Consider the following 9609-nt stretch of genomic DNA (forward strand, 5'->3'; position numbering starts at 1 on the left):
ATCGGATGGTAGTTAGCAAGTTAGGTACTGCCAAAGCATGTCTAGAGTGCAGAAAAGGAGATTACTGTGACTGAAGGTCACGTGGAATTTGACTGCTGCCATGACTCGTGACTGTGGCGGTAATACGGTCACCACAACAGCTCTAGCTGTAGCACGTCAAGCCAGAACAATATGACTGGGAGCGATGTGATCTGTGAAACACATGCTGTAGAAGGATGTACTTATGTCCAACATATCTATGTGCTGTAGATAGACAGGAGTACTGGGGCCAATACAAGGCTGGGGCCAATACAAGGCTGGGGCCAATACAAGGCTGGGGCCAATACAAGGCTGGGGCCAATACAAGGCTAGGGCCAATACAAGGCTGGGGCCAATACGATGTCTTGTAACACCCCATCAGAGTGGGCTAAAAAAGCTCAAGGAAAACGCTCTTTAACTCTTTCAGTTTGTAGAACTGTTTCAGCATATCAATCTCCAAAAGAGCGTCTGCTAAATGACTAAAATATAAACGCAGTACAGCTGCCTCTGAAGGAGTCCGGGCTGCAGTATGTAGTATCTAGTGTGTAGTATGTAAACACGCTAGTACTCACAGAGTCTGAGCTGCCTCTGAAGGAGTCCAGGCTGTTCTGAGTACAGGATGATTTCCTCAGCACCTCCTCATCAGCAGCATGTCCGTCCGTGATACTGGCTGCGTCTCCCGAGCCAGTACTCCCCTGCACCTCCTCAAACTCCTCCTGGTCATAGTCTGACTCTGTGTCTGGTAGGATGCTGAAGGAGAACTCCTCCCTGGCCTCCCCAGCCTCCCCAGCCTCCCCAGCCTCCCCAGCCTCCCCGGCCTCCCCGGCCTCCCTGGCTTCCCTGGCCTCCCCGGCCTCCCTGGCCTCCCCGGCCTCCCCGGCCTCCCTGGCCTCCCTGGCCTCCCTGGCCTCCCCGGCCTCCCCGGCCTCCCTGGCCCCCACTCTAGAGGGCACTATGCCTGCTCTTCTCACTGGCACAGCCTCAGGTACTGTGGTGGGAGTAACGTCTACCCCGGTGGGCATAACATCGACCCTGGCGCAGGGTCTGTTGGGTATAACCTCTCCTCTCCTGGGTCCTCTGTTGGTGTCTGGAGCCACCTCTGTTCTCCTGGTGGGTTGGTGGCACAAAGCTTTACCTCCTCCGGTGGTGAGGGCAGGGAGAGGAGGTGGATGAGCAGGGTGGTGTGTAGGGGCACTAGACCCATAGGAGGTGAGAGGGGAGTAAACAGGGGGGCAACATGGGGTCTGGGAGAGGGCCAGGGCCTTTGCTACCAGACCCTCAGCGAAGGCCGGAGGAGGAGGAGGGAGGGAGGAGAACAGCTCCTGGTCCAGAGGGACCTCCGCAGGGAGAGGGAAGTCAGGGAGGGGGATACCACTACTGGGACACTCCTCCACCTCCTCGGCCCGGGCCAGGGGAGTGGTGCTCTCTGAGGGGTCGTGGAGGTTCTCCTCGCTGGACAGACACTGTTCCAGACCCCCAAAGTCCAGGAGCTCCAGGAACTCTGTGGCCACGCGAGACGCCTCCTTCTCCAGCCTGTAGATCTCTGCGTCCCTCCTCTGCCGGAGCTCCTCCCTGCTCCCTTCCAGGCCGTCCCCTAACATGGACACCCCGTCCTCCCTCTGGCGCTGCAGCCTCTCGATCTCCTTCTCCAGCCGGAGGATCTCCTCCATCTGACGGGACTCCTCCTCGGAGGTGTGGGGGTGCAGGGAGTGGGACAGGGACACCTCCTTATGGTACACCTCCTTATGGGGAGCAAGATAATCCATCCCCAGGGAGTTCCTAAATGGAGAGAAGAAGAGAAAGAACATGATTAGACGGGAGATTCAAGAGAGTATTGCAGACAAAGCAATGTGTGATTGGACGAGGAGATTCAAGAGAGTATTGTAAACAAAGCAATGTGTGATTAGACAGGGTGATTCAAGAGTATTGCAGACAAATCAATGTGTGATTAGACGGGGTGATTCAAGACAGTATTGCAGACAAAGCAATGTATGATTAGACGGGGAGATTCAAGACAGTATTGCAGACAAAGCCATGTGTGATTAGACGGGGAGATTCAAGAGAGTATTGCAGACAAAGCAATGTGTTGTTGGCTGACAGGGGGAGATTGTCATTGGCTGACAGGGGGAGATTGTGATTGGCTGACAGTACAGTACCAGTGTTGGTTGGTGTACCTGTTGTTAGCTGTAGTGTTCTTCTTCTCTTCCTGTCTGTTGCTAAGCTCCTCCTCTTTTCTCCTCAGTGCTTCCTGCTCCTGTTGTAGTCTCAGTCTTTCCTCCTCCTTCCTCCTCAACTCCTCCAGGTCTAACACCCTCCGTTTCTCTTCCTCCTCCTCTTCCTCTCTCCTCCTCCGCTCCTCCTCCTCTCGTCTCATCTCCTCTTCCAGCCTCCTCTTCTCCTCCTCCCTCTGTCTTCTCTCCTCCTCCTCTCTCCTCCTCTTCTCCTCAGAGAGCTGGCAGTAGAGGCCTCGGGCCAGCCGACCACGTTGGTGTTTCTGGAGAACGACAGCTGCAGTGCGGAGCCGCAGGAACACGCGTCTCCAGAAGTGAGCCCTGTAGTTCTTCTGGATGGTGACGGTGCTGGCCAGGACCCTCTTATAGTGTTTCCTATGGGGACACATAGTCAGTCACTACCTCTTATAGTGTTTCCTATGGGGACACATAGTCAGTCACTACCTCTTATAGTGTTTCCTATGGGGACACATAGTCAGTCACTACCTCTTATAGTGTTTCCTATGGGGACACATAGTCAGTCACTACCTCTTATAGTGTTTCCTATGGGGACACATAGTCAGTCACTACCTCTTATAGTGTTTCCTATGGGGAGGGGACAACAAAAGACACAAGTAACTGTATGGCTGTCTACTCATTGTTCAAACAACATCTCACCTACTCTGTCTGGAGCTCTACTCTACTCTAGTCTACTATACTCTACTCTAGACTGTCTGGAGCTCTACTCTACTCTACTCTAGTCTACTATACTCTACTCTAGTCTGTCTGGAGCTCTACTCTACTCTAGTCTACTATACTCTACTCTAGACTGTCTGGAGCTCTACTCTACTCTAGTCTGTCTGGAGCTCTACTCTACTCTAGACTGTCTGGAGCTCTACTCTACTCTACTCTAGACTGTCTGGAGCTCTACTCTACTCTAGTCTACTATACTCTACTCTAGACTGTCTGGAGCTCTACTCTACTCTAGTCTGTCTGGAGCTCTACTCTACTCTACTCTGTCTGGAGCTCTACTCTACTCTAGTCTGTCTGGAGCTCTACTCTACTCTAGTCTGTCTGGAGCTCTACTCTACTCTACTCTACTCTACTCTACTCTACTCTAGTCTGTCTGGAGCTCTACTCTACTCTAGTCTGTCTGGAGCTCTACTCTACTCTACTCTACTCTGTCTGGAGCTCTACTCTACTCTACTCTAGTCTGTCTGGAGCTCTACTCTACTCTAGTCTACTATACTCTACTCTAGACTGTCTGGAGCTCTACTCTACTCTAGTCTGTCTGGAGCTCTACTCTACTCTACTCTGTCTGGAGCTCTACTCTACTCTAGTCTGTCTGGAGCTCTACTCTACTCTACTCTGTCTGGAGCTCTACTCTACTCTAGTCTACTATACTCTACTCTAGACTGTCTGGAGCTCTACTCTACTCTACTCTGTCTGGAGCTCTACTCTACTCTAGTCTGTCTGGAGCTCTACTCTACTCTACTCTACTCTACTCTACTCTAGTCTGTCTGGAGCTCTACTCTACTCTACTCTGTCTGGAGCTCTACTCTACTCTAGTCTACTATACTCTACTCTAGACTGTCTGGAGCTCTACTCTACTCTACTCTGTCTGGAGCTCTACTCTACTCTAGTCTGTCTGGAGCTCTACTCTACTCTACTCTACTCTACTCTACTCTACTCTACTCTACTCTGTCTGGAGCTCTACTCTACTCTACTCTACTCTGTCTGGAGCTCTACTCTACTCTACTCTGTCTGGAGCTCTACTCTACTCTACTCTACTCTAGTCTGTCTGGAGCTCTACTCTACTCTACTCTGTCTGGAGCTCTACTCTACTCTACTCTGTCTGAAGCTCTACTCTACTCTACTCTGTCTGGAGCTCTACTCTACTCTAGTCTAGTCTGTCTGGAGCTCTACTCTACTCTACTCTACTCTAGTCTGTCTGGAGCTCTACTCTACTCTACTCTGTCTGGAGCTCTACTCTACTCTGTCTGGAGCTCTACTCTACTCTACTCTACTCTAGTCTGTCTGGAGCTCTACTCTACTCTACTCTGTCTGGAGCTCTACTCTACTCTACTCTACTCTACTCTGTCTGGAGCTCTACTCTACTCTACTCTACTCTAGTCTGTCTGGAGCTCTACTCTACTCTACTCTGTCTGGAGCTCTACTCTACTCTAGTCTGTCTGGAGCTCTACTCTACTCTACTCTGTCTGGAGCTCTACTCTACTCTACTCTAGTCTGTCTGGAGCTCTACTCTACTCTACTCTGTCTGGAGCTCTACTCTACTCTACTCTGTCTGGAGCTCTACTCTACTCTACTCTGTCTGGAGCTCTACTCTACTCTACTCTGTCTGGAGCTCTACTCTACTCTACTCTACTCTACTCTACTCTGTCTGGAGGTCTACTCTACTCTACTCTGTCTGAAGCTCTACTCTACTCTACTCTGTCTGGAGCTCTACTCTACTCTACTCTGTCTGGAGCTCTACTCTACTCTACTCTGTCTGGAGCTCTACTCTACTCTAGTCTGTCTGGAGCTCTACTCTACTCTACTCTACTCTACTCTACTCTGTCTGGAGCTCTACTCTACTCTGTCTGAAGCTCTACTCTACTCTGTCTGGAGCTCTACTCTACTCTACTCTGTCTGGAGCTCTACTCTACTCTAGTCTGTCTGGAGCTCTACTCTACTCTACTCTGTCTGGAGCTCTACTCTACTCTACACTACTCTAGTCTGTCTGGAGCTCTACTCTACTCTACTCTGTCTGGAGCTCTACTCTACTCTACTCTGTCTGGAGCTCTACTCTACTCTACTCTGTCTGGAGCTCTACTCTACTCTACTCTGTCTGGAGCTCTACTCTACTCTACTCTACTCTACTCTACTCTACTCTGTCTGGAGCTCTACTCTACTCTACTCTGTCTGAAGCTCTACTCTACTCTACTCTGTCTGGAGCTCTACTCTACTCTACTCTGTCTGGAGCTCTACTCTACTCTACTCTGTCTGGAGCTCTACTCTACTCTACTCTGTCTGAAGCTCTACTCTACTCTGTCTGGAGCTCTACTCTACTCTAGTCTAGTCTGTCTGGAGCTCTACTCTACTCTAGTCTAGTCTGTCTGGAGCTCTACTCTACTCTACTCTACTCTAGTCTGTCTGGAGCTCTACTCTACTCTACTCTGTCTGGAGCTCTACTCTACTCTGTCTGGAGCTCTACTCTACTCTACTCTAGTCTGTCTGGAGCTCTACTCTACTCTACTCTAGTCTGTCTGGAGCTCTACTCTACTCTAGTCTAGTCTGTCTGGAGCTCTACTCTACTCTACTCTACTCTAGTCTGTCTGGAGCTCTACTCTACTCTACTCTACTCTGTCTGGAGCTCTACTCTACTCTGTCTGGAGCTCTACTCTACTCTACTCTACTCTACTCTAGTCTGTCTGGAGCTCTACTCTACTCTACTCTAGTCTGTCTGGAGCTCTACTCTACTCTAGTCTAGTCTGTCTGGAGCTCTACTCTACTCTACTCTACTCTAGTCTGTCTGGAGCTCTACTCTACTCTACTCTACTCTGTCTGGAGCTCTACTCTACTCTAGTCTAGTCTGTCTGGAGCTCTACTCTACTCTACTCTACTCTAGTCTGTCTGGAGCTCTACTCTACTCTGTCTGGAGCTCTACTCTACTCTGTCTGGAGCTCTACTCTACTCTACTCTACTCTAGTCTGTCTGGAGCTCTACTCTACTCTACTCTAGTCTGTCTGGAGCTCTACTCTACTCTAGTCTAGTCTGTCTGGAGCTCTACTCTACTCTACTCTACTCTAGTCTGTCTGGAGCTCTACTCTACTCTACTCTACTCTGTCTGGAGCTCTACTCTACTCTAGTCTAGTCTGTCTGGAGCTCTACTCTACTCTACTCTACTCTAGTCTGTCTGGAGCTCTACTCTACTCTACTCTACTCTACTCTGTCTGGAGCTCTACTCTACTCTACTCTAGTCTGTCTGGAGCTCTACTCTACTCTACTCTAGTCTGTCTGGAGCTCTACTCTACTCTACTCTGTCTGGAGCTCTACTCTACTCTAGTCTGTCTGGAGCTCTACTCTACTCTACTCTACTCTAGTCTGTCTGGAGCTCTACTCTACTCTACTCTGTCTGGAGCTCTACTCTACTCTACTCTGTCTGGAGCTCTACTCTACTCTGTCTGGAGCTCTACTCTACTCTACTCTACTCTACTCTGTCTGGAGCTCTACTCTACTCTACTCTAGTCTGTCTGGAGCTCTACTCTACTCTACTCTACTCTACTCTGTCTGGAGCTCTACTCTACTCTACTCTGTCTGGAGCTCTACTCTACTCTACTCTACTCTGTCTGGAGCTCTACTCTACTCTACTCTGTCTGGAGCTCTACTCTACTCTACTCTGTCTGGAGCTCTACTCTACTCTACTCTACTCTACTCTACTCTACTCTACTCTACTCTGTCTGGAGCTCTACTCTACTCTAGTCTGTCTGGAGCTCTACTCTACTCTAGTCTGTCTGGAGCTCTACTCTACTCTACTCTACTCTACTCTACTCTACTCTACTCTGTCTGGAGCTCTACTCTACTCTAGTCTGTCTGGAGCTCTACTCTACTCTACTCTACTCTACTCTACTCTACTCTGTCTGGAGCTCTACTCTACTCTACTCTACTCTACTCTACTCTACTCTACTCTGTCTGGAGCTCTACTCTACTCTAGTCTGTCTGGAGCTCTACTCTACTCTAGTCTGTCTGGAGCTCTACTCTACTCTACTCTACTCTGTCTGGAGCTCTACTCTACTCTACTCTAGTCTGTCTGGAGCTCTACTCTACTCTACTCTGTCTGGAGCTCTACTCTACTCTACTCTGTCTGGAGCTCTACTCTACTCTACTATGTCTGGAGCTCTACTCTACTCTACTCTGTCTGGAGCTCTACTCTACTCTAGTCTGTCTGGAGCTCTACTCTACTCTACTCTACTCTGTCTGGAGCTCTACTCTACTCTACTCTGTCTGGAGCTCTACTCTACTCTAGTCTGTCTGGAGCTCTACTCTACTCTACTCTAGTCTGTCTGGAGCTCTACTCTACTCTAGTCTGTCTGGAGCTCTACTCTACTCTACTCTACTCTGTCTGGAGCTCTACTCTACTCTACTCTACTCTACTCTACTCTGTCTGGAGCTCTACTCTACTCTACTCTACTCTACTCTAGTCTGTCTGGAGCTCTACTCTACTCTACTCTACTCTGTCTGGAGCTCTACTCTACTCTACTCTACTCTACTCTACTCTGTCTGGAGCTCTACTCTACTCTAATCTGTCTGGAGCTCTACTCTACTCTAATCTGTCTGGAGCTCTACTCTACTCTAATCTGTCTGGAGCTCTGCTCACAATACTGTGCAGTCATCTCATCATGTATTGAATCAGGTTTGGAACTATGCCAATATGTTCAAACAACAACTAGATCAACTGTATTCTATAAAATAATATGTTAGATCACCAAAGATCAAGACATTGAAACTGTTGGACTGTCTAATCTTTCTCTAAATGGTAGCAGCAGCTAGATGTTAATCAAGGTTAGTAATATCCACAACACTGACAGACTGTTGAGAATATAATGTTGCTCTTCAAATGTAACTGCTATATTTATCAGCCTGGTCTCAGAGAAAAACTTATTATATTTTACTAAAATCTATTCCACTCCATGTAGTTTCTTTACGTTAGGTTACATTACATTTACTAGATGTAACATAGTAGATGTAAATCGGGACACTCAAATTAGTATGGTATGTTACGTTTGGTATGGAGAGTAGGTTAACCGTAGCATATCATACTAAAGCAGTCGAAAGTAGCATATCGTACTAAACCGGTCAAATGCGATTAAGACGTAGTATACTATACGTCCTACAACTCGTATTATATTGTACGACCGCTATTACATTGGTAATCTAACGTAAAGTAATTTATATTAACTGGAGTGGCTCAGATTTTAGTAAAATATAATATGTTTTGCTCTGAGACCAGAGTTCATAATCCAGATATGACTGGTTCTACATATCATCTAGTATCTAGACACTGGTACTGATCTTCCTCCACTTTGTCTGGGACACAGTCCAAACCCATTCCAAATAGTCCCACTTGTAAGACACACCCAGGCTTCTATTTTGGGTTGATTATTAAAAATGTTAAATTAAAGATATCTTTCAAACATACTGATACAGTATATTACACTAGTATAAGTAGACTCCCTACTAAACGACAAAGACACTGTCATAACACTGCCACTCCCCTCACAGAATCATCTGTATAAACAAAAACATTCACACATGCATACTCAAATACATACAGTGCACACAAATCCTGGAGAACATGAACTAACAACACCCCCAGACATATCCCCAGCCCCACCCCCAGCCACATAACCCACCCCCAGTCTCTTCCCCAGGCCCGGCTCCAGTACCCACCCCCAGCCCTCTTCCCCAGGCCCGGCTCCAGTACCCACCCCCAGCCCTCTTCCCCAGGCCCGGCTCCAGTACCCACCCCCAGCCCTCTTCCCCAGGCCCGGCTCCAGTACCCACCCCCAGCCCTCTTCCCCAGGCCCGGCTCCAGTACCCACCCCCAGCCCTCTTCCACAGGCCCGGCTCCAGTACCCACCCCCAGCCCTCTTCCCCAGGCCCGGCTCCAGTACCCACCCCCAGCCCTCTTCCCCAGGCCCGGCTCCAGTACCCACCCCCAGCCCTCTTCCCCAGGCCCGGCTCCAGTACCCACCCCCAGCCCTCTTCCCCAGGCCCGGCTCCAGTACCCACCCCCAGCCCTCTTCCCCAGGCCCGGCTCCAGTACCCACCTTGCCATATAGCTGAGTATGTGTGCCCGGATCACCATGCCCGCCTGTCTCCGTACCTCTTCCCTCTCCTTCTCCAGCCTGTGTTCCAGCTCTTCCTTCAGGAACACCTGCAGGACAGTACACATGCCACGCCACGGTCCAGGAGGGCAGAGTGGGGGGGATGGAGGTTAGTTCCTGTTGATAAGGTCCAAGGTCGGTTGTCTCAGAGCAGAGCAGAGCTAGTTACTCTCCCCCCTGACTGTCACTGCAGAGAGCCCAGCTGTAGACTGCTACGGTGCTGCTACTGCTGCAGAGAGTCATAGTGTTGTGTTGTTAGTCCTACTGCTGCAGAGAGTCATAGTGTTGTGTTGTTAGTCCCACAGCGAGCGTCCATTCTGTCTATGTGTTGTTTCCCTTCTGCTGCTGCTCTGTCTATCTGGCTGCTACTGAAGTGACCAGGGAGAGAGAGAGAGAGACTTAAAGGGAGGAGAGCCAGAGAAAGGCAGGGAGGGGAGGGAACTGAGGGGCAGGGAGAGGAGGGGAGGGGAGAGAGAGAGCGAGAGAGAGAGAGA

General features: G+C 49.5%; 1 protein-coding gene across 1 annotated transcript; it reads right to left on the minus strand.

The window, feature by feature from the left end:
• Nucleotides 1-590: 590 nt before the first annotated feature.
• LOC311119951 (uncharacterized protein) lies at nucleotides 591-9214 on the minus strand (the record flags this gene model as incomplete). Its single annotated transcript, XM_084194595.1, has 3 exons — nucleotides 9059-9214; nucleotides 2193-2624; nucleotides 591-1797 (listed from the first exon to the last, which is right to left on the minus strand). Coding segments are annotated over exons 1-3 (1764 nt in total), but the record flags the coding sequence as incomplete, so codon positions are not given.
• Between the last annotated feature and the right edge of the window lie 395 nt (nucleotides 9215-9609).

The sequence above is a fragment of the Coregonus lavaretus genome, assembly GCF_964263955.1.
Source record: "Coregonus lavaretus genome assembly, contig: HAP1_SCAFFOLD_9858, whole genome shotgun sequence".
NCBI classification, from domain to species: Eukaryota; Metazoa; Chordata; class Actinopteri; order Salmoniformes; family Salmonidae; genus Coregonus; species Coregonus lavaretus.